Source organism: Octopus sinensis, linkage group LG11 (assembly GCF_006345805.1).
Source record: "Octopus sinensis linkage group LG11, ASM634580v1, whole genome shotgun sequence".
In the NCBI taxonomy this organism is placed as follows: Eukaryota; Metazoa; Mollusca; class Cephalopoda; order Octopoda; family Octopodidae; genus Octopus; species Octopus sinensis.
Genome location: NC_043007.1, coordinates 52,895,762 through 52,922,481, shown reverse-complemented (window position 1 = coordinate 52,922,481; position 26,720 = coordinate 52,895,762). Strand labels below are relative to the sequence as shown.

At 37.9% G+C, this 26,720-nt stretch overlaps 1 protein-coding gene across 1 annotated transcript in view; it reads left to right on the top strand.

Annotated features, from left to right (window-relative positions):
* LOC115217636 (vacuolar protein sorting-associated protein 54) overlaps positions 1-26,720 on the top strand; it is a gene marked incomplete at its 5' end in the record, with an annotated part of 299,488 nt that overhangs the window by 91,622 nt on the left and 181,146 nt on the right. Inside the window, 3 exons of the mRNA XM_029787388.2 lie at positions 144-307; positions 22,125-22,257; positions 26,101-26,232. Of these exons, the coding sequence (XP_029643248.2) occupies positions 144-307; positions 22,125-22,257; positions 26,101-26,232 (429 nt within the window). The remainder of the gene's footprint in view (positions 1-143; positions 308-22,124; positions 22,258-26,100; positions 26,233-26,720) is intronic.

Sequence of the window (26,720 nt, the reverse complement as noted above, 5' to 3'; positions counted from 1 at the left end):
AAAGTACTCCTCAGTATAATAGAATTTGAGACCATGTGATAACAAAACAAATTCTATACCTACACAGCCATGACTGCATCTAATAAAATTCTATTCTAATTCTGTGATTTGTTTCCATTTATATTATACTTCCTAATTTTCAGGCTTTTCACGGCGTGATATGTCATGTTGTTATGATAGCTGCTGGTCGCCCTGGTAAACCACCATCATTAATTCATTACTGTGGGGCAGATGAATGTGAAGAAGAAAATGTATTAGCAGCAACAGCAGAGTATGAACAAGTGCCAGAACTTCTTCATGTATCAGTGTAAGTATCTTAGCTTTTTTGTTTTATATCCACTTTTTCATGTTTGCATGCATTGGAAGGGTCTTTTCTAGCACATCCAGTGGAGCAAGCTTGCTTCATTTTCTTCCAGTCTTTGCCCATGTCTCTCAATCCTGTTGCATTATAATTTGTACACAAGCAATATACAATCTTCCTGTTGCACAAAAAGAGAATCACTTTGTTGTCAGCTGAGATAATAACAGCTCTGTGACCTCTTTCCACCCTGTTATTATTCTGGCTACTATGCTTTCAGTCTACTCTCTTTCACTGCTGGCTATCATCTACTTCTGTGAAGCCTTCAAACATTGAAAAAATGTTACTCCTTATCTAAAAGCATACTCTTGTACATTTACTACAGTCAAAGTATTTTCTACCAGCCTACCTGCAGTTCTAGTACATTTCTTGTGCACCCATAGTCTGCATTGTGCACCCATAGTTTGCATTGTGCACACCATATGGAGTTCCTACCTATTCCTTTTGTGCATATTAAACAAAACTATTTCCATGATGGCAACAGAATTTTCTGTATTAAATCTTTTGATATAGTTGGAAAAGAAAGACATCCATGTATTTGACATACATAGAACACATCCTTGCATATGGTTGTTTGATCTGAAACATCATCAAACAAGTGTAAAAGTATACCAATGCTGCAATGATGTAGTTTCTTACACAAATGCTGATGACATATATCAGGTCATCCCATAAGTTCTGTCCGAATTTTGAATAAAGAAAACAAGTGATCAATTGTGATATTTCATTGAAATTTGATCATCAATGTACTTTCCCTGATTATCTATGACTTCCTTCCATCTATTTACAAGCTTTTTAATCCCATCAATGTAAAACTCTTTTGGTTTCAAAGTGAAGAACTCTGAAATGTTAGTTTCTACCTCCTCCTGGCTTGCGAAAGTTATGTCCCCCAAATGATTCTGTAAACTATGAAACAAATGGTAGTCTGAAGGAGCAAGGTTGGGAGAATAAGGTAGATGAGGAATTTTTTCCCAACCAAACTCTTAGATCTTCTGTGATGTGATCTTTACAGTGTGAGGTCATGCATTGTCCTGATGAAACGTCACTCCTTTTCTGTTCACTGAAGCAGGTTTTTTTTTCTTTAAGGCTTGGTTCAAACGCTCTAATTGCTGACAGTAGACTTGAGCATTGATTGTTGCATTGGGTGGTAACAATTCAAAGTGAATTTCTCCTTTACAATCCCACCAGATAGAGAGAAGAACCTTTATCCCATGAAATTCCCTTCTTGGTTGTTGTTGAGATTTTTTCCTTTTACCAAGCCACTGTTTACAATGTTTAACATTTCGATAGAAGATCCATTTTTCATCATCAGTCACAAGTCTATCCAAAAAGGGTGAAATGAGTTTGTGAGAATGGAGAGAAGAGCAGATGTCAACTTGGGATTTGTAGTTGCTTTCAGACAATTCATGAGGCACACATTTTCCGAGTTTAGGAACTGTTCCAAGTTGTTGAAGATGATGGTGAACAGTTGTATGGTTTGAACTAAGCTTTATTGCCAATTCTTCAACTGATAATGCAGGATTTTCTTCAAGTAATGCCTCAAGGAGCTTATCATCAAACTCAGCTGGACATCCTGTTTGATCTTCATCTTCAAGGCTGAAATCTCCAGTTCTGAATTTAGCAAACCATCTTCTGCAAGTTCTTTCATTCAAGCATTCTTTCCCATAAACAGAGTGTATGTTTTGAGTCACTTCGGCTGCAGAGTTTCCTTTTTTGTACTCATAAGGCATTATGTGCCTTAAATGTTCTTTGGATACTTCCATGTTAGAAAGGGTTTTAATCAAAGAAATTTTAATTCTATTATTCTGTAAAATAATATTTAATTTGTATAAATGTACACAAATGCATAAAAATAATTTTTAATTCCATTAGACAATCTAAAATACTATTAAATTTCATTTAGTTTTAAAAAAGGTAAAATCGGACAGAAATTATGGGATGACCTGATAGATTGAATGACAAAAGTCTGTATATGAGCACAAACCATGAAAAGGAGATGGCATGCTAAATACTACCATCAGTTTGCAATGTAAGAATGAAAATCACAATTTTGAAACATGTATAGGTTTAACTATTAGGGAACCATCATTTCATCAGATGAAATAAATTTAGTCAATACAAACATGTGTGCACTCATATGCATATATCATCACCATCATCATCATTTAATGTCTGTTTTCTACTCTGGCATGAGTTGAACAGTATGACAGGAGCTGCCAGATTTATGTCCATTTTGGCATGGTTTCTATGGCTAGATGCCCTTCCTAATGCCAACCACTTCACAAAGTTAACTGGGTGCTTTTACACAACACTAGCATAGGTGCATTTACATAGCATTAGCACCTACGAGCTTGCAAGATTAAGAATGTTCTGTTGAAGAGGGTTTCAGGGGACAAGCCTGTATGCAGGGACAACCATACTTTTACCTAGTTTGATGTGACTTTTCATGCACAGCAAACCACCTATATATGTGTGTATATATATATATATATATATATATATAGATTGCCATGTTGATTCGCTAGCTTTTTGCACGTATATTTTTTTCTCTCCTTTTTTCTGTGTTTTTTTTCTCTGTGTATCTTTCTGTTGAAGAGTGTAGACTCGAAACATTAAAGACTTGTTTCATTTATATTTCCTGAGCGCCATACTAATACAATTGTTTGTTTGTATTCCACCTGCCTTTTGTTTATTTCCGTAAACCTGCCTTCGTCTTTTGTCTATTTTCATAAAGCTTACCGTTATATATATATATATTATATATATATATATGCACCCATCTTATCAGATATCAGAAAAGTAAGATATTTGAGACAAATTCAAGATGGCTTCTTGATGATAGACCTCTAATGGGTATCTCAGGTCACATGGTGTTAATGCAGTAGACAAATTTAGAAAGGATCTGATAAAGATCTTCAAAGAATTCAGCTTTTTTATGGCAGTTACCACCAATTTGACAAAAGTTAACTTCCTAGACTTGCAGTAGACTTGGAGGAAACTGTTTACATGCTCAGAAATTCCCACCACTCCCCAGTTATAATTTAAAAACTAGATCACAAGCTTAAATAGGAGAATCTCTAAATTATCACTGGACAGAAAGAGATTTTCAACTGGGTCACTTTCTGGATTCACCAATAAATTAGCATATATGCAGGACAAACCACACCCAAACCCAAAGAGAGTCAGAAAAAGAATGATAATCTAGTTCAATCCTTCACTCAACTAACATAGCTAGAAGCTTGAAAATTTTCCACAGAATCCACAGGCATTATAAACTCTTCAATCTCTACAAATGTTAAGATCAGTTACTCTAGATTAAACAACATCACTTCAATCGAGGCAAACACACCTTTCTCCCTTACCTGGAACTCACAACTGCCAACTCTGTCTCCACATGAGACTATACATACTCCATCAACATGCAGTGTTTATCAACAAGAACAACATACTGTCTTACTGTTGCCACTAGAGGTACAATCCACATAAACCACTGTCAAGCCAAATGCTCAAGAGGAACTCAGCCTCTTTGCATCCATGAGGCCCAACATTCAAATGATGTTCTTTACATGCCACCAGCATAGCACATTGCCAAAGATCTCAGTCACTAGTCATTGTCTCTGTGAGGCTCAAAGTTCAAAGATTATGCTTCACCATCTTGTCCCATGTCTTTTAGGGTCTACCTCTACTACAGGTTCCCTCCACAGTTAGAGATTGGCATTTCTTTACCTAGCTGTTCTCGTCCGTATGCATTACATGACCATACCAGCACAGTCATTTCTCTTGCACACCACATCTGATTCCTCTTAAGCCTAACTTTTCTGTCAAGATGCTTACACTCTGTCAAACATGCACACTGACATTGCACATCCACTGAAGCACACTAGCTTCATCTCTTTCAAACCTATGCATGTCCTTGGCTGTCATAGCCCATGTTTCACTGCCATGCAGCATCACTGTCTGCACACAGCCATCAAACAATCTGCTTTTCACTCTGAGAGAAAGGCCTTTTGTTGCTAGCTGAGGTAGGAGCTCTCTGAACTTTGCCCAGTCTAATCTTATTCTCACAGCTATGCTCTCGAAGCATCCACCTCCATTATTAACTTGGTCATCTAGATAACAGAAGCTATCTACTAACTCTAGCTTGCTCCACTGGCAATTGATGGAGTCTATTTTCAGCGTTTATTGTACCTGTGCACCTTCCACATACAAAAGTTAGTTCCCCTGTTAACCTTCCTCTGATGTTGCTGCACCTTTTATGTGTCCAAACTTTACACTGAGTTTCTACCTACACCTTTTCTACAGATTGAGCAAGGCCACCAACTTGAAGGGATTTGTGATTTAACTGCCTTCCTACTTACTATGACTTTGGTTTTGGCTAGGGTAACTCTAAGGCCCTTCAATTTTAGACCTTGCACCCAAACCTGGAACCCTGTTTCTACTTCAGGTAGTGATTCGATTATAAGAGCAAAGTCATTAGCATAGAGGAGCTCCCAAGGGCAGCCTGTCTTGAATTCCTCTGTTATTACTGGGAGAACTATGATGAACAAGAGGGGGATGAACACCAATCCTTGGTGAAACCCTATGTCTAATTTGAATTCTTTGCTGTACTTGTTGTCCACCCTCACCTTATTGATATCATCCCTGTACAAGGGATGTATGACTCTCACCAACCACTTCGAATTAGAAGCTTTATTCAAGCGAGCGAGAAAGGGAATAAATTTGTTTTGGCTTCTATTAGCAAATTGAAAATAAGTATAAGAACATGTTTAAAAGGTTATAAATGTTAGCATATTAAAACATGTTGGTTGCATATTAGAACATATTAGAATATGTTTGATTAAAGTATAATTATTTTATAGTATTTGATCATCAAAAGTGTTCAAGATATGACCATCCTATATTCTTTTCTTTTACAGTGTATGTAGTTATATCAGTCAATGTTAGTTTCTTTTAAAATTTCAGAAGAGTGTAAGTAGATTTGACTGTTATTTCTAGCAGTTGAATCAATGAGATTACAGCTTGTATCATTATTGAAGATACAATTTGTGGCTCGTTCCCTGTACATTTACAGTTAAAATCCTGCAAGAATTTTATTTCAACCTAGTTTCCATATTGATGAACCGATAAGCTTTCTCCAAGTCAACAAAAGCCAAGTACAGAGGTTTATTTTTGGCTGGGTATTTCTCCTGCAGTTATCTTACCAGAAATATGGAGTCAGTAGTGCTTCTACCTGGCACAAAACCAAACTGCATCACATCTAGACTAACTCACTCCCTAATTAATTGGGCTATGACTCTCTCTGTAACTTTCATCACCTGATCCAACAGTTTGATACCTCTGTAATTATTTCTATCTAAGGCATCGCCTTTGCCTTTGTAGCAGTTGACTATGGTGCTGCTACTCCAGTCATTGGGTATGACTCCTTCATGAACCACCTGATTTACAATACAGGTGACTAGACCATAACCCACACTGGCAGATATTCTAAGCATCTCAGCGGTGATTCCTGATGAGCCGGGGGCTTTCCCTGTCTTCATTTCCTTAAATGCTTTATCTACCAAATCTGTCAATTTGGGTAGCTGGTCCCTCAATTGGGTCAACATTTGGCAGACTTCCCTCCTCCCATTCATTCTCCACATTCAGCAGTTTTTCATAATGGCATCTCCAAGCTTCTTTCTTTGCAGACTCATTGAAAGTGAGTGCACCATCATCCATGTGGACACATTTCTCTCCTTCGGCATCACAATTTTCTCTCACACATTGTCTTGCCATCCAAAATACTTCAGTTCTTTGGTCCTCACGATGCTGAATATGGGGAAAACTTCGTCTTTTCTGCTTCTCCCTTGGCTAGATATACCTGTCTCCTAACTTCCCTTCTGATTATCTGTTACAGTTCCCTGCTGCTTCCTGTTAATACAAACATGTGTGCACACATATGTAAGTAACCAAATTTGATGGTGTTGGGTTACAGTTGAGGCTGGATGATCAACATTGAGAGGGCTATAGTCTAGACTAGCAGCAGGGTTTAAATACCCTTCTCTTGTGTGTGGGACAACCAGGTAAAGGGTTCCCTTCCTGATATAGTTCTTTACTACCACTACTCTTCCAGTCCTATTTTTTTGCTCTAATGGTCCCAGGTCTGGTTGGGACTTTGCACCAACCACAAATTTGGTCTGTGGTTCTCACTAAGTTGTCTCATAGGAACTTCCAGTTATCCCCTGTGTTATCCTCTGTAACACAGAGGATAACTCCTCTTCCTGCTCATTAAATGATTTAGTTAGGATTCTCCAAATCTCTAACTTTTCAGATGATCCTTAAGCTTTCAGGTTCTTCTTTTCCAAACTGTCTTGCTTCTTAGAATCCATCTTGCATGTAATCTGAAATTACTGATGACTAATCTATGCTGAGTGGTACATTCTTCACTAGGGGTAGTCTTTGCATTTATGAGCGACGATGAATCTCATTTTCTAATGAGAATGTAGCCAATCTGGCTTGTGTGGTCACCAGATTTATAGGTTATTATGTGACTGGCTGGTTTCCTGAAGTTGGTGTTGCAGATCATTAGGTCATTCACACCACTGAACTGCTGCTGTCTTGTTCCCTCCTCATTTTGGGAACCAATTTTATGGCCTCCATGAATTCCATGGAAAATACCCGAGTGCTGCCTGACATGTCCATTGAATTCACCATCCATGAAGATATGGTCACTGTAATTCGTCTTTGAGGTAGCCTGCAGAAGAATGTTATAAAAGCTGTCCTTTTGTTCATTTGGCAGACCCGGTTGGTGGGGCATAGGCAAAGATGGTTGTTGCTATGCATCTCTGTAAAACTAGTCTAAGACATATCCTATTACATGCTCTGTCTACTTCAATCACCTTATTGATCCATTTCTCTGCTAGAAGTATGCCCACACCTCCTACCTCTTCACTGTTGCTCTCCCAGAAGAGTTTATACCTACAACTCTTGCCTGTGAGGAACTTGGCTGAAGATCCACTCTACCTAACTTTTTGAATGCAGCACACATCGACATGTCTCCATTCAAACATCTCAACAATCTCACCAGACCTACTTTTCAATGTGCCTACATTGACAATGCCAGCTCTGAGAGGATGTATGGGGAGGAAGAAGGAAATATGAGGAAGGGGAACTGTGGCTTTCGGCATCTGAAAAGAAGGTCTAAAGAGCATCTGCCAACAAACATGTCACAACAGTTGTCCTCGCATTTAATCTCCAATCATTCATATTATACTTGCTGCTCCCCTGGGTCTAGGTGCTATACAGCATTGGTACAAGGGATTTTAGTATAAAAACAGTCAAATAAAATAAGTTAAATAATTGATAAGAGTAGATTAGTTGATTTGTTATATATAGTTAGTGACTAATTAATAAACTGAGTACAGCATGGTCATGTTTATTTTTTGTTTCCATTGAGGCGAAGTAAGAAGCTACAGCATTTGTGTTGCAGCAGTGTGGGTGGCACTACTGGGTGGGTGGAGGTGGTGGCAAAGGAAGGGCTGCCTTGAAAGGACCCAGTACAGAAGAGAGATTTCTGATATAGGTGGTGGGGTGGTAAAGGGCGAGGGCATCATAGATAAGCAAACATCATGGTAAGCATTAACAAAGAGAATGACAGGAGAAAGATGACAAAAAGGAGACACGAAGCAAGCAAAAATTAAACTAAATTGAATTAAAATAGCATTAACAAAGAGGTTGACAGAAGACAGAAAGTAGATGTGGAACAAGTGTGCACACACACAAAGTAAGAAGTTGATTTAAGTAAATACTGATTGAATTTGATTTGTATAATAATATGAATGTAGAGAATGTATACCAAAAAAGATGTTCATAGAAACAAATTTCATCACCATCATCGCCATTTAACATCCATTGTCCATGCTGGCATTGGTTGGATGGTTTGACCAGGGTTGGCAAGCTGGAAGGCTACATCAGACTCCAATCTGATTTGGCATGGTTTCTATGGCTGGATGCCCTTCCTATCACCAACCACTCTGTGAGTGTAATGGGTGCTTTTATGTGCCACCAGCACTGGTGCCATTTGCGTGACACTGGTATCTGTCACGACTGTGGTTTTACTTGGCTTGATGAGTCTTTTTCTCATGCATGACATAATGCCAAATGTCATGGTCATTGCCTCCATGAGGCCCAACACTCAAAAGGAGCCCGGCCACTTTACCTTCATGAGGCCCAATGCTCAAAAGACATTTTTTACATGTCACCGGCATGGGTACCAGTTACGTGACACCAGCATCAGCCATGGCTATGATTTCACTTGGCTTGAAGTGTCTTCTCAAGCACAGTATATCGCCAAAGGTCTTAGTCACTAGTCATTACCTCTGCCTAAAGTTCGAAGATCATGCTTCACCATCTCGTCCCTGTCTTCCTGGGTCTACCTCTACCATAGATTCCCTTGACAGTTGGAAATCAGCACATTTTTTACACAGCTGCCTCATCCATAAGCATTACATGACCATTCAAGCACAGTCACTCTTGCTCTCCACATCTGATGCCTCTGCCCAACTTTTCTATCAAAATGCTTACACTCTGTCAAACCTACACACTGACATTGCACATCCAATGAAGCATATAGGCTTCATTTCTTTCAAGCCTACACATGTCCTCAGCTGTTACAGCCCATGTTTTACTGTCGTGTAGCATAGCTGTTTGCATACAAGCATCATACAATCTGCCCTTTGTTGCCAGCAGAAGTAGAAGCTCTCTGAACTTTATCCAGCCTAATCTTATTCTCACAGCTCTGCACTTGAAGCATCCACCTCCACTACTAACTTGGTCACCTAGATAACAGAAGCTGCCTACTACCTCTAGCTTTCCCCACTGGCAGTTGAGAGAGTCTATTTTCTGTACATTTTTGGTGTTTATTGTATCTGTGCATCTTTTGTGCCTATCAAACTTCCTCTGGTTTTGCTGCACCTCTTATGTGTCCAAAGCTTACCCTGAGTGCATCTTATGGTGTCTCTACCTATGCCTATTCTACAAATCAAGTAGGGCCATCTATCTGAAGGGATTTGTGATTTGTCTGCCTTCCTAGTTACTATGGCTTTGGTTTTGGCTAGGTTAACTCAAAATCCCTTCAATTCTAGACCTTGCTCCCATACCTGGAACTTCTCTAGTTCTGGTAGCGATTCAGCTATAAGAACAAGGTCATCAGCATAGAGGAGCTCCCAAGGGTAGCCTGTCTTAAATGTCTCTTATTTCCTGGAAGACTATGATGAAACAAGAGGAGCCTGAAAACCAGTTCTTTGTACTCTGAATTCTTCACTGTACTTTTTGCAACCATCACCTGACTGGTAACATCCCCATACATGGCTTGTACAGCTTTCACTAACTATTCATTTATCCCTAGTTTCTGCATTGACAACTAGATAAGGGATTGGGGGATCCTGTCAAAGGCTTTCCCCAAGTCAACAAAAGTCAAGTATAGAGGTTTATCTTTGGCTGTGTATTTCTCCTGCAGTTGCCTTATCAGAAATACAGCATCAGTGGTGCTTCTCCTTGGCACAAAACCAACTGTATCTCATCTAGACTAACTCTCTCCCTAATCAGTTGGGCTATGACTCTCTCTGTCACTTTCATTACCTGATCCAACAGTTTCATACCTCTAATTATTTCTATCTAAGGTATCACCTTTACCTTTGTAGCAGTTGACTATGGTCCTGCTACACCAGTCATTGTGTATGACTCTTTTGTAAACCACCTGATTTACAATACAGGTAATTACACTATACCCCACACTGCCAGATATTTTAAGCATCTCAGTGGTGATTCCTGATGGCCAGGGGGCTTTCTCTGTCTTCATATATAGAGAAAAATATGTTCATAGAAAAAAATGTATATAGAGAAAAAAATGCATGTGCTAAACACACAAGCATAGGAAAAAGTTGATTTCTAAATATACTTTGATATAGCAAAAATGTATGCCTGTATATACATATGCACACATATACACATGTATACACACACACACACAGCAAAAATGGAAGTTGAAAATGAACTGAGAATAGTTAAAATATCCTTTATTAATAAATTTAAAGCTTTAACTGGTTTCACAGTTTACACTGATTTTCAAAAAGTTCAAATAGAAAGATGTGGTTTATGTCACAGCTGTCTTGCTTCTGACTAGTGTTTGATTCTTGCCCTATTTACATAGGGAGTTCATGGCTCAAATTAGTATATGTTTTGAATAAGATTTGATTGGTAGAGGATAGTCATATGACTGGTTTTAGAAATTTTTGTAGGTTCCCCACTACGTCCATGTGTTAGTATCAGATGACAATGTTTGGCGTCATAAGTTAATACTGACATGGTTACCTGAACATGTCCAAACAATCAATGCTCTGAATGTTTTCTGTCAAGTGTTTGTAGATAATGAACACATGATTAAGTTTATAACCTTTTGTACATTCCCTGCTACATCTGTGTGTTAGTGTCATGTGACAGTATATTTTGTGCCTAAAAAGAAGACTGACGTGGTTGAGTGAACATATTTAGTTACAATCAAGGCACTCCAAATTTAATCTATTTGGTGGGAGAGTGGATAGAAGTTGTTTCTGTGTAGTCTAGTGGCTAAAGTTTAGGTTGTTAGCTGTATAGGTTCCTCATCTTAAGTGGCAAAACGAGTTTTGTGGGTGAATAGTTATTTGTGTATGTACTCTGCTAAAGTTTAAGTCTTGGTTTGTACTTTTGAATGAAAGTATTTTTTTTTTTGTTTATCCGTGCTTCATCTATGGTATTTGGTGAATATAGGTAGAGTGGAAAGACGTGGAATTTGGGGGACTTATTTTTTTGCACATATGTCTATGTGTCCACTCAGTGGAATCTGTCTAGTACTGGTGAATGATCAGTCTATTTGTCTGACCTATGTAAGCTTTGACCTGTTTAATCTTCATTACATCCTTGATATTTGATAGTGTATATTAAATTCCTTGAAAAATATGTAAAGTGATTTTTAATGGTAAAAATCTGTCCTGGTTTGAATTTGTATATTGTGACTTCAATAAGATTGATGCAAGTTCCGCAGTTGGGACAGCCACACTTTTTGACAGTTGGTGGAAGGTAATTTCGCATTTGTGAGGAATTTTTTGAGGGACATTGATTATCTTTTACTTTTGATTATTTTGTGTATTTCAAATGCCTGTTTCATTCTTGGGTCTTGTTTTAGTAGTGGGATGTTGTAGTGGATAATATTGTAAACCTCTGTGTTTCTTGGGTTGTGTGTTGTAATAAAGGGTAGAGTATTGGATGTATCTGGAGCATTTTTTGTAGTTTTTCGATATTTATTGCTTTGGCGCATTCTATTCCATTGTCTCTTAACATTAATGGATATTGTCTTTTAAGTAGTACTTGTTTTAGTTCCTGGAATCTTTTATTGCAAATTTCAGGGTTTGAGACAATTGTGCAGATTCTTCTTGCTAGATTAAAGGGAATATTATTCGTGTGCTTGGGATGGCATGAAGAGAACAGTAAGTATTGTTTAGAATCTGTTTATTTGTAATGAATATCTGTTCTAATGTTTTTATCGCTTTGAGGATTAGTATATCCAGGAATGGTAGTTGAGTTTTACTGTATTCCAAGGTAAAATTAAAATTATTTTTTATGCTGTTGATTAGAGTTTTGAAATCTATAAGTTGTTTAAATGTATGTATCCATAGGCTTAGGCAATCATCTAAGTAACATTTCCAGTTTTCTAGTAGATATTTGTGGATGTTCAAGCCATATTTTAATTTAGATTGTTCGTATATTCGGACCTCCATGTATGCCATGACTAGGTTAGCATAAGTTGGAGCAACTTTTGTCTCCATCCCAGTCCCAGATATTTGTTTGTAAATATTGCCATCAAAGTCAAAAAAGTTACTTTCAAGGATAAACTTTAATCCTTCAGTGATGAAACTTATCAATTCTGTCTGGAATTTCATGAAGGAATTTCTGAAGCCAGAAATTTATTGCCTCTAGTCCGTATTGGAGTGGGATTGTGGTACAGAGGTTTACCACATCAAAAGATACAATAGTGGTATCATTGTTTATGGATTTGGGGAGGTGTTTTAACAGGTTCAGGTCACCCCTTACAAGACTTGATATATTTTAAAATAGGTTTCAGTGATTCATCTAAAAAGTTGCTGAGTCTGTGTTTCACAGTTCAGGCTTGCTATGATTGGTCTAAATTTAAGGTTGGTGGGTTATTGTATGTTTATGCAGCTGGAAGTTCTTTACATGCATTCTTAATAGTTTGATTCTTATGGATTTTTGGGAAACTATAGAAGTCTTGCAATTGAAATGGATTAGGTAGTCACATTCTTTGGTAAACCTTTTTGATGAATGTGTTCAGTTTTGTCATTGTCTTTGATTTTTGGTAATTATTTACCTTTTCTTAGTGGGTCGTATCTTGTAATATAGATAGTATATCTCTTTTGTAGTGTTCAGTATCCATAATAACTATAGCACTTTCCTTATCTGCTTCCTTAATTATAATGTTGTTATTATTTTTCAGTTTATGTATATATCCTATTCCTTTCGACTGGTATTGGGCTTGATTTTAGGTTGTGGGAGTTCTTTGTAAGGGAAGGTACATATAAAATCACAAAATTTATCTAAAGCTTTATTCTTACCTTTTGTAGGCTTGTAATTGCTCTTGTTTCTTACAATTGGTTCATTCCTGTTTTCTTTATCATACAGTTCTTCTGTTAGGCATAGTTTTCTACAGAACTGTAAAATATCATTCTGTATTTCATTGGAGTTAGAGTGCTGTGGTGTTGGGGTAATTTTTAGGCATTTCGACAAAATATTTCTTCTACTAAGAGGGTGTTTTTGGATAGGTTAATTTCTCATCTTCAGTTTGTACTATCTGGTGTCAATAACTCTGTTGGTTGGGTCTAAAAAATTATTTTTAAAAGCTTTCCTTTTATTACTATTTATATATCTGAGGACATTTTCTCTGTTAACTTGTTCTCTTTTGTATTGATTTTGTACATTTGCTGTTCTGTATTCTGGTTGTTTCTTTCTGTAATTTTCTTTTAAGTTGATATTTTTTATCCATTGTGTATATCTTCAGTTTTGGGGAAAGTTCAATTCAGTCAGAAGGAAAACTTCAATTTTTTTAGTTGGATTATTTTGTTGTCAAAGTAGTCTTGAATTGTCCTTATGAAATTGGTGACTATTTCTTAAGGACAATTCATAAACTTACAAGTATGTATGCCAACAGAGACTTCTACCACTTCATATGTGATTTGGCCAAAGAAGCCCTTTGAATGCCACCAGTCAAATAACCATATTTAAATTCCCTACTTTACCTTGCTTTATTCATACACACTTTCTTTCTCTCCCTTAACCCAAAATATTTCCCCTCCCTCTTCCTTCAATTATCTTTTCTTCAAATGCCAATCCCCTTACTAAATTATGTGATTCAGCCAAAACAACTCCTTTGTTTACTACCAGTCAATTGACCTTGCTTAAATTCCTCCTTCCTCTCACTCCCTTATATTTTCTTCTTTCTTCTCTTCTTCTAATACATATTTCTACCTACATTTTGCATCATGTACCTCCTTGCAACAATGTAAGCTTTAATTTAATCAAGATACCCTTGGCCTGAAGAGTAGCTGGTAGTATACACCCTGCTTAGATTTTACTATTTCTGAGGTTCTGTTTGCTATGAAACATATGTAGCCCAGATCTTACCTACTCCATTCTGTAACTCTTGTATTCTTATTCATACCCCTCCCCCCACAATCCTGGTTGCCTACTGTAGTATATATATATATATATATATATATATATATATATATATATATATATATATATATATATATATATTATAATAAATTAGAGACAAAACCACTATTATGCAAATCAAACAAAGAAAGGCTTAAGCCAATACATAAAATAATTTATATAAATTAAAATTTAACAAATGAATAACCACTACGATCGTTTCGTGTCAGCACATCTTAGACATTCTTCAGGTGGTTTCTAAACCTTCTTAGCGAGTTATATATATTCCAAGGAAGTTAGAGGTTGTGAATCCAACCAACTAAGGGATATTATCTATCCAATATACTGCTGGTAGAATACCCCATTATTAATACACAAGTGTTTTTTATTGCATTGCAATTACATTACTGAATGTACTAAATGGGTGAAGGTAAAGAGATATTTTACCATTAATTTATAGAGCAATAAGAAAATGGAGGGGATCAATATGTGGTTCATCAACTTTTAGACATTATACTATGTTGACTTATTTATTTACTAAAATGACAATTACAAGAATATACATACATGTATAACGTATTATGCTTTACATATAAAATATATTAATATATAAAGATACCAGTAATTATTAAAATATAACATTCAGGAATATAAATTGGAAAATAACTTACAGCTGTTTCAGCCAAGAGACAAAAATACCTCATTCTACCTTTATTCCTCCAGTAGACTGAAGTAATAAGTAGATGAAATTGAGGTACTTGGGTAAAGCATAATATATTATACATGTATGTATATTCTTGTAATTGTCATTTTAGTAAATAAACAAATAATTTGACATAATATAATGTCTAAAAGTTGATGAACCACCTATTGATCCCCTCCATTTTCTTATTGCTCTCTCTCTCTCTCACTCTCTCTCTCTCTCTCTCTCTCTCTCTATATATATATATATATATATATATATATATATATATTGTCTGTCCTTGTTTGTCCCCTCTATGTTTAGCCCGTTGTGGGTTGTAAAGAAATATTTGATTTATCTTTCCTATCTCTCTCTCTCTCTCTCTACAAAATTTAACCTTAGGCTACCTCAAGCCGTAATCCTATCTTTTCCCATCTTTCCGCCATTGGCGGTCTTTTTTTCCTCCTCTTCTTCTTCCTATGCTAAAACTTGAAAATCGCCATTACCATTACGTTTCTGCAATTTAAATTCCCAATTCAACTTACTTCTTCTTCAATTTCAACCCCCGGTCGATGCCGCAGCAAGTTCCTCTTTAAAATTTATCTTACTATTTTATTTTGTGTTACTACGTTTATTCATACATTGATAACTTGATTCGTATTACCCATCTCATTCGCTACGAAAATTTAACCTTTTAGGCTACTTTCAAGCCTTCGCCATAACTTGATTTATCTTTCCTATCTCTCTCTCTCTCTCTCTCTCTACAAAATTTAACCTTAGGCTACCTCAAGCCGTAATCCTATCTTTTCCCATCTTTCCGCCATTGGCGGTCTTTTTTTCCTCCTCTTCTTCTTCCTATGCTAAAACTTGAAAATCGCCATTACCATTACGTTTCTGCAATTTAAATTCCCAATTCAACTTACTTCTTCTTCAATTTCAACCCCCGGTCGATGCCGCAGCAAGTTCCTCTTTAAAATTTATCTTACTATTTTTTATTCGTTGTTACTACGTTTATTCATACATTGATAACTTGATTCGTATTACCCATCTCATTCGCTACGAAAATTTAACCTTTTAGGCTACTTTCAAGCCTTCGCCATAACTTGATTTATCTTTCCTATCTCTCTCTCTCTCTCTCTCTCTACAAAATTTAACCTTAGGCTACCTCAAGCCGTAATCCTATCTTTTCCCATCTTTCCGCCATTGGCGGTGCGCCCGCCCCCCACCCCCACCCCCAATACCGATGAACACTGTTCTCACTCCCCCCCACCACCAATACCGGTGAACACTGTTCTCACCCCCACCACCAATACCGATGAACACTGCTCTCACTGCCACCACCAATACCGGTGAACACTGCTCTCACCGCCACCACCAATACCGGTGAACACTGTTCTCACCCCCACCACCAATACCGGTTGAACACTGCTCTCACCCCTACCACCAATACCAGTATACCCTGTTCTCACCATCTACACCGGATACGCCCTACTCCCTCCTCCGCCCCCCACTACCCCTTATCCTCATATGCTTTCACTGTGAAAAGACAAGCTGCTAGCGCCATAGCTCATCAACTGCCCACCGATCTTTGCTTCCTCCTGACACCGCCTCAATCCGACCATCCCCTTTTAGTACCCTCCCGCCTCGTAATATCCTAAAGACCCGGGCTGCTTTCTGCAGCAATTCCACATACCCCCTACCCATTCTAAGTACCCCGGATCCCCAAGTACCCCGGACCTCGTTGCCCCCGTGCCGCTGACACGTTAAAATGCTCGAACCGATCGTGACGATGCCGGACCCCTCCGGCCCCTGTGCAGGTGGCACGTAAAAAGCACCCAATCCACTCTCGGAGTGGTTGGCGTTAGGAAGGGCATCCAGCCGTAGAAAACCTGCCAGATTCAGACTGGAGCCTGGAGCGGCCCCTGGCTTCCCAGACCCGGTCGAACCGTCCAACCCGTGCTAGCGCGGAAAGCGGACGTTAAACGATGATGATGATGATGATGATGATGATGTATATATATATACACACACAAATACACACACTTATATATGTGGAGGAAATCTGTGGAAAAGGTAGAGTCAGGAAGACATGGGATGAGGTGATGCATGATCTTCGAATGTTGGGCCGCACAGAGGCGATGACATGTAACCAAGACCTTTGGTGATATGCTGTGCTTGAGAAGACTCATCAAGCTAAGCGAAATTGTAGCCGTGGCCATTGCCAGTGTCATGTGAATGGCACCCATGAAATTGTATTCATGACCATTGCTGGTAACATAATCTTTGAATGTTGGGCCTCACAGAGGCAATGATGAACTACCGAGACCTTTGGCAGTATGTTGTGCTTGAGAAGACTCATCAAGCCAAGTGAAATCGTAGTCATGGCCATTACCAGTGTCATTTAAATGACAACCATAAAATCATAGTCATGGTCATTGCCAGTTTCTTGTAAATGGCAACTGCGCCAGCAGTACATATGAAGTGCCCATTACACTCTTGGAGAGGTTGGCGTTAGGAAGAGTGTCAAGCCCTATAAACCATACTAAATTAGATTGGAATCTGGTACAGCTTACCAGTTCCAGTTAGACTGTCTAACGCATGCCAGCATGGAAAGCAGATATTAAATGGTAATGATGATGATGATATATAAAATACAAAAAAAAAGTAACGTATGCAGATGTACATACATATACATGCACACACACATCCCTGACTTGTCAACTCCTGTCAAACCGGCCAACCCATACCAGTATGGAAAATCAATATTAAACAATGATGATGATTATAATGAATAACATCTGTCATTTACTTTGGGCGTAGACTGTAGAGAGGTCTCATAAAAGCAGTTCTTCTATTCATTTACCAATCCTAAGTGCAGTGCATATGCTGAGATAATGTCACTGTCATGTTATCTTACAGTATTTCAAGCTTAATCACACTCTGTCTACATGAATTACCTTATCTATCCATTTTCTGTTAACAATATGACTACTATTACTACTACTACCTGCATACATACACAGAAAAAGATTCAAACGAACACACACACACATACTCACACACACACCTGATTGGCTTCTGCAGAGTTTCCATCTACCCAATTCATTCACAAAACATTGTCCTATAGCTAGATTGGGACATTTGCTATCAAGTAGGACTGAACCCAAAAGAATGTTCTTGCAAAGTAAACTTCTTAACCACACAGTAATGCTTCACATATGCAGATACATATATGACAGGCCTCTGTATGTTGTTTATTCCACATGTCTTTGAAAGCATATTGCAAGAGGATCATTATTAACAGGGAATGTCAACATTACATCACATATTTCTGCTCACCATTTTCATGCAAAAATGTGACACAGGGTTAGCCGAGTAGCAAGAAGCTTGCTTCCCAACCACATCATTCTGGGTTCAGTCCCACTGCATGGCACCTTGGGCAAGTGTCTTTTACGATAGCCTCGGGCCGTCCAAAGCCTTATGAGTGGATTTGATAGACGGAAACTGAAAGAAGTCCATTGTATATATGGAAGCACTCGATTACAACAACGAGGGTTCCGGTTGATCCGAATCAACGGAACAGCCTGCTCATGAAATTAACATGTAAGTGGCTGAGCACTCCACAGACACGTGTACCCTTAACGTAGTTCTCGGGGATATTCAGCATGACACAGAGAGTGACAAGGCCGGCCCTTTGAAATACAGGTACAACAGAAACAGGAAGTAAGAGTGAGAGAAAGTTGTGGTGAAAGAGTACAGCAGGGATCACCGCCATCCTCTGCCGGAGCCTCGTGGAGCTTTAGGTGTTTTCGCTCAATAAACACTCACAACGCCCGGTCTGGGAATCGAAACCGCGATCCTATGACCGCGAGTCCGCTGCCCTAACCACTGGGCCATTGCGCCTCCACATTGTATATATATATATGTGTATATATATATATATATCTTTTATATCATCAGGCCGTCCTGCGATCCAAGGTACTTTGGATGGGCTGGGTCTGCTATGTGAAGCTGGTGCAGGAAACAGACATGAACTCATGTTATTTGTCGGGTCTTTGCAGTCACAGCATATCTCCAGAGATCTCGGTCTTTTGTCATTGCCTCTGTGAGGCCCAATGTTCAAAGGTCATGCTTGACCACCTCATCCCATGTCTTCCTGGGTTTACCTCTACACCGGATTCCTTTAACTGTTTGGGAGTGGCACTTCTTCACACATCTCTCCTCATCCATCCGTAGTACATGACCATACCAGCGCAGACGTCTCTCTTGCATGCTACATCCGATGCTTCTTATGTCCAGCATTTCTCTCAGGGCGCTTATATTCTGTCGTATGTGCACACTGACATTACACATCCAGCAGATCGTGCTAGCTTCATTTCTTTCTAGCCTATGCATGTCCTCTGCAGTCACAGCCTATGTTTCACTACCGTGAAGCATGGTAGTTCGCACACATGCGTTGTACAATCTACCTTTCACTCTGAGCGAGAGGCCTTTGTCACCAGTAGGGGTAGAAGCTTTCTAAACTTTGCCCAGGCTATTCGTATTCTAGTGGTGACACTCTCTGAACATCCACCTCCACTACTAACTTGGTCACCTAGGTAGAGGAAACTATCAACTACTTCTAATTTCTTCCCCTGGAATGTGATGGAATTTGTTTTCTGAGTATCTGTGGTGTCTATTGCCCCTGTGCCGCACACGAAATCTATCTTCTTGGTTAATTTTCCTTTGATGTTGCTGCACCTCTTATGCGTCCATAGCTTACACTGGGTACATCTTGTGGAGTTTCTACATACACCTTTTCTACAGGTTGAGCAGGGCCACCAACCTGAATGGGTGTGTGATGAGTTCACCTTCCTACCTACTAGAACTTTGGTCTTTGCTACATTGACTCTCAGGACTTTTGATTCTAAAGCTAGCTTCCACACATGAAATTTCTTTTCTAGTTCAGGTAGTCATTCTGCTATGAGGGCCAGGTCATCGGCATAGAAGAGCTCCCAGGGGCAACCCGTCTTGAATTCCTCTGTTATTGCCTGGAGGACTATGATGAATAAAAGGGGACTGAGGACTGAACCTTGGTGGTCCCCTACTTCTACCGGGAATTCTTCACTATACTCGTTGCCAATCCTAACCTTACTAACAGCCTCTCTGTATAGGACCTGTACAGCCCTTATTAACCATTCGTCAATCTCCAGTTCCCACATCGCCCACCAGATAAGGGATTGGGGGACCCTGTCAAAGGCTTTCTCCAAGTCCATGAAAGCTAAGTAGAGGGGTTTATCTTTAGCTAGGTATTTCTCCTGCAGTTGTTGAACCAGGAATATGGCAACAGTCGTGCTTCTACCCAGAACAAAACCGAACTGCATCTCATCTAAGCAGATTCTCTCCTTAATGAGATGGGCTATGATCCTCTCTGTGACCTTCATCACCTGATCCAGTAGTTTGATACCCCTGTAGTTATTTCTATCTATAGCATCACCTTTACCCTTGTAGCAGTTGACTATGCTGCTGCTACGCCAGTCATTGGGTATGACTCCATTATGAACTACCTGGCTTACAATGTGAGTGACTAGGCCATAGCCCACACCACCAGATGTTTCAATTATCTCAGCAGTGATTCCTGATGGGCCAGGGGCTTTTCCTGGTTTCATACCCTTAATACCTTTATAGCGGGTTTGGTTACTGTTTATATGTTTGCTATTTGGAAATAGATAATAAATATATTCCATGTTTCCTATTTGGAAATAAATAATAAATATATTTTACTTTTGAAGTAGGAATATATATTGATGAACCCGTCACTTACAACTTACTTATAAGTGTTATCATTAAACATAAATCCTGACTCCAGCTACATAAACGCCATAGTGAGAAATATATTCTCTGAAATGCTAACTGACATTTTATGCGTGCGTGTATTTTGAAGATAGATAAATTCATGTTCTTTTAACTGCTATAAAAAAAAATACAGTTTCATGATTACAGAAATAAATTTCATTAACAAGTTGAAGAATGTGAAGAAAGAGAAAATAATTACATTAGTTTATTTATGTACATTTAGCATTTATAGTACAATTGGAAAGTAAAGTCATTTTGTCGTAGAGAATTATGACTTAAAAGTTACTCTAGCTAATTCTTCATACTAACTGCTAAAGTTCACAACAATTCAAATAAGTTTTGTTGGATTTTTATCATAGACATGGCATAAAAAATAGCCAATATCTCAAAAGAGTGAGTGTCGTGGAGTTTAGTAACATCCCACAAACACTAAAGTTTTCCCTAAAATCCAGGGTTTATATAACTGCTCAATTACTTGACTTTAAAGAATTGAAATCACATAAAAATATTCTTTACCTAATTTTCAGAATTCCTATATGAGCAGTTATTTCAACCAATGGGAAAATGACAATCATATTTCCTCAGCAATACGACATTACGTCATATTGCCAGCTACCACAAATTGGCGCCACTGTTTGAAATAGCTGCAAGCTACACCCTTATACCCTTATACCCATGTATGTATAAAACTGCTGGTGTGTTTATGTCCCCGTAATTTCGTAGTTCGGCAAAAGAAACCAATAGAATAAGTACTAGGTTTACAAAGAATAAGTCCTGGAGTTGATTTCTTTGACTAACACCTCTTTAAGGCAGTGCTCCAGCATGACCGCAGTCAAATGACTGAAACAAGTAAAAGAATAAAGAATTCACAGTCACACACACACAGATATACACATACAGAAATTCTACTCAGTTTCTGTCTACCAAGTACACTCACAAGGCACTTCTTTAAGGTACCACTCTATGAAATGAGCTTGGCAGCTAAGTGAACTCTGTATCACATAGCCATGCCCATGTCTATGATGTATATGTGTTTGCATATATATATTATATATACATATTATTCCTTAACAAGAGGCTTCAAACTTTTGGCCTGCTTAATCTTCAACAGACTGTTGTACATTTTAGTTCCTCTTGGCTTTATATAGTCTGTGTTAAGTTTAAATTTTTTTGGTTAGATTATAGTTAGATTGTAGGGTAGATTGTGATGGAAAGATGTTATGTAGTTGGTCAGCAGGTGTGTAACCAGGTTTAGTTGTTGTTGATTATATTTTGTCATTAATAGAAGCTATAACCCACTTGTTTTGAGAATATGAAGGTTATAGTACAGAATTCAGTCCAGCATGTAAAACTTTGTAATTAAGTGTGTTTATAAAAGAACAGAGAACAACTTTGGCCTTTGGCAATTTGCATAATAGTTCGTAATTATATATTTATATATAATTATTGCTGATTATAGTATTCCTGTTGTTAATATGCTGTTAATCATATAAATTTTCTCTATTGCAGCAGCGAAGATTTAGATGTGATGATTTCTGAAGAGGAATTCCATGCTTTATTCCAAAATCTTCAGAAAATGCTTAGTGCTGTTTGTGACCACGCACATGATCGCTGTGTAAAACTGATGGTCGCGAGAGCAAAAGTATGTAATTTCAATAAAATGCTTATAATCAGAACTTTTATTTTTACATGCAGATGCATTCCCACCTCAAGATAGTCTCTATATAGTGTTTCACATTGCTAGAAATATCAGTTAAATCTTCCTTAAACTATCTCACTTTGTTCTCTTAAATATAGAGTAAAATGTTAGACAATGTAGTCTTCAAACCAGGTGTGTGGAGTTGCTGCACAAAACTTTCATCTCCAATTTTTCTAATATATCTTATAATGAGTGTTTCATTTCACTCTGTATTCATGGCTCATGTGAATTGTCAGGCTACATTTTTAGCACCTTAATCTGTCAAAATTCTTGTTTAAATGCCATAGAAATGCTGATATGAATCTTTTTAGATATTATTTATTAAAGAATTTACATATAATTAAGTTATAGGCAAAACTTACAAAATCAAAAAGAGTTGTTTTAATGGAGAGGCTATATGAAATAAAATGATATGAAAGAGATAAAGTTCAAACATCATACTCATTGTTTTAATGATCACTTTTCCATGCCAGTAAGGACAGATGAAATTTGTTGAAGTAAATTTTCTACAGTCATGTGCTTTCCTGTTGCCAACCCTCATCTGTTTCAAGCAAGGTAATATTTCATTGTGCTCAGACATGTTTTTCACAGAAAATTAGAAACAATGTCATTTGTATGATGATGATGATGATGATGCTCATTTCCAGTCATCATATGATATCAAGATAATGATTCATATATACATATGATGGGTTCTTTCAGTTTCTGTCCACCAAATCCATACACAAAGCTCTGGTTGTAATGGGTGTATAATAGAAACACTCAAGGTACTGAAACCATGTGATTGTCCTTGAGTTTTAAGACTGTATGGTTGAGGTGAGGGAAATATCTCTTAAACTATATTGGTTTGTGTGTGTATGTGTGTTGCTTGGTTAAGGAAATTGCTTCTCAGCCATGTGGTTTCAGTCTCACAGCATAACACAATGGGCAAGTGTCTTTTGCTGTGGCCCCATTCAGCCTGGGGCTGTGTGGGTGGATTTGGCTGATGGAAGCTGAAAAAAATCCATTGTGTATGTATGTACGTATGTGCGTGTGCCCTTGTTTACAACCATCATATTACAGGATGGCTGTTGTTCATGTCCTGTCTTTTGTAAGAAATATATCTGGGCAAGGGAAATAATATCTTGCTTGGAAATAAGTGATGGTTAATGACAAAAAAAAGCATCCAGCTGCAGAAAATCTACCTCAACAAATTGTGTCTGAATACATGCAAGCATAGTATATATGAGTATGTAAGTGTGTGTGTGTGAAATAAATGGTTGGCATGCGAAGCGCTATTGGGAAATAAACAAGCTTTACGATTAGTTAAAATATTCTGAGGACATAGTTGATATATAAAAAGGTCATTTTCACTGTGGTTTGCCATGATGAAATTCTTCCTCAAGAACACCCCTACATATTTTGAGCTCTTCATACTGTTATCAGTTGTAAATACTAAATAGGACAACTCTGAACTGACTGAAAATCACGTGTGCATTTGTGTGTATATATATGCATACATACATGCATATATACACCCATTCTGTTGATCACATAGTCCTGATTGAATGGAAACAGTATTGAGCAGCAAAGATTCCTTTGTTTTATGGTGTGTGAGGTTGGTGCCATGGTAAATCTGTTTAAAAACATTACGCATCATCTTAGTTTGTCTTTTTTGATTATAAACATGAAGGATAAGACATAACTAAATCTTGGCATAACAATATATAGTAGACCTAAAAGCAAGTTATAGAATTTGTCTAATTATGACATTAGGGTAGCATCTTTAAACAATAATGAAGCTGATATCTTTAGATAGAAAATTTCTATTACATTTGTATTTTATGTTCCAAACACCATATTAATTATACCAATACGTATTTTTCTTTTGTTAAGTTATATTCTAAACATCTTAATATCATCATCATAACAGGCTTGCATGGGTCAGATGGAATTCAGTGAGGCTGCTTTTCTACAGCTGGATGCCCTTCTTGTGGCTAACTGTCTCTTATTTCAACCAAGGTAATTTTTTCCCAAGACCAAATATGTCTTTGGGGAAGACTAGAAATTAATGACACTGCTTGTATGGTGGTGACATTCATTTACAAATGTTCCATATCAAGATTAGGAAGCACAAACACACACAATCTTTTGTCACTATATTCTCCCATATGTGCCTCTGATCTCCATTTCTGTTACTGTACATATCTCTCCTCCACACTTCACATAATCGTATTCTCATCTGTCTATAGCTATATTATACTGTTGATCTTCTCTGGCCTACTCTTATTTTCCTTACCACCCCACAAACTGAGATTCACCATCATCCACACTTCTCCACCACTATTCATCTCACCCTCTCCCTATCTACTATGTCTACCCCATACTCACAACCTATCCAACCACATGTCGTCTCTCTCCCTTTCTCTCATCCTTTCTCATTCTTTCCTTCTATTGTACCATTATAGGATTAGAAGCCCTAAGCAGTGACATGTACAAATACAAACTTTTTTACTATTTCAAATATGCTTGGGACATATTTGAACTTGTAAGAAAGTTATTCACTGTATTTTGCCATGGAGAAAAATTCTCACTGTAGACAAATAGGTGTAAATACATCAAGTCAGGTTGAAGCGCCCTCCAGCCCCCATTTATATTTGTATCATCATCATCATCATCATTAAGGCAGCGAGCTGGCAGAATTGTTAGCGTGCTGGACAAAATGCTTAGTGGTATTTTGTTGAGTTCTGCCAAAGTTGACTTTGCTTTTCATCTTTTTGGGGTTGATAAAATAAGTATCAGTTAAACACTGGGGTCAATGTAATTGACTCATCTCCTCCCCCAAAATTGCTGCCCTTGTGGAAAAATTTGAAGCCATTATTATCATTGCTATTCTAGTACTCTTCACACCCTCTTCACCCCTATTATGATCCCTGAATACTTGTTCTTCATTATATTTACCCTCTCACCTATTCCCCATCTCTAACCATCTCTCACTCTCCCATACACTCTTACAACCTCTTCCCATCTACATTTCATATTCCATCCCCATTCACTTCTACTCACCATATATCTTGAGAGTCCACCCTGCTATCTTACCACTGCTATTTTCATCTCTTTCCAGCTCCATCTCTCTTCTATAATGTGAGTTGCCATGTAGCTCCTTTATGGCAAGAAACCTGTTCTGTTCTGGACCTTTCACTACTATAGCCCTACTCAGTAAAGGAGTTTGCAAGCTGTATGGCAAACTATCAAGTGCTGGGAGCACAAAAAAAGCACCCAGTGCATGCTGTAAAGTGGTTGGTGTTAGGAAGGGCATCTAGTAATAGAAACCTTGCTGAAGTAGACATTGGAGCATAATATGGTCTTTGGACCAGTCAGATTCTGTCAAACTGTTCAACCTATGCCAGTATTGCATAAGATCATTAAATGATGATAAAAATGTATGATGATGATGATGATGTGTGTGTATGCATGTGTGTGAGTGTATATATATATATATATATATATATTATATATATATATATATATATGCACAAACACACACCCAATCCACTTTCAGACAACTATCCAAGGTGCTACCTAATGGGACTGAACCTGAAGCCATGTGGTTGTGAAGCAAACTTCTCGAACACACACCAATGCCTGCACCTATAAATATACCAATATATATTTGTTATGTGTCAAGTACCATCTTCATATTTGAATTATTAAGAACATTATTTTACTAAATCCTCCAAACTTTTGATTATTTTCAAAATGAATTGAAGCACATTGGATTTGAAAATATCTCTTGTCTGTTTACAGGATGGATTTTTAGAAAAATTAACGTCAAGTGAGTTTGTCACTTTATCACGAGAAGTGGAAACATTTGTAAGTGATTGTATGAAAAAATGTGGCCATAGGAGCACATCTCTTCGAGGAAGTTTGCAGAGCCAGGTTAGTTAAAGTTCTTTTCATTTAGTCTTCTTTTGACTTCATAATTATCATCATATCAAATTGCCTACATTCATTTGACCCATCTCTGTTTTCCATGGCATGTGATCGTTCCAGTGGGAAGCATCCAGTACATCTATGACTGATCAATGTATATCTTTGTAGGGAAACCAATCTAATCACAACCATACCAAGCTATCCAAAACAGAGTGTAACATATCCTCCTCCTCCTCCTCATCATCATCATCATTTAGTGTCCATGTCCCATGTTGGCATGGGTTGGGCTTCAGTTCTTCCTCCTCTAACAGTGTCAAGTAAAAGCAGATTGTCTTTCTCTAATGATACGTGTATGTGTGTATATGTAAGGTAAAGGCATATGGCTAAGTGGTTAGGATATTTGGCTTATGATCGTAAAGGCATAAGTTTGGTTTCTGGTGGTGTGTTGTGTCCTTGAGCAAGACCCTTTATTTTACATTGCTCCTGTTCACTCA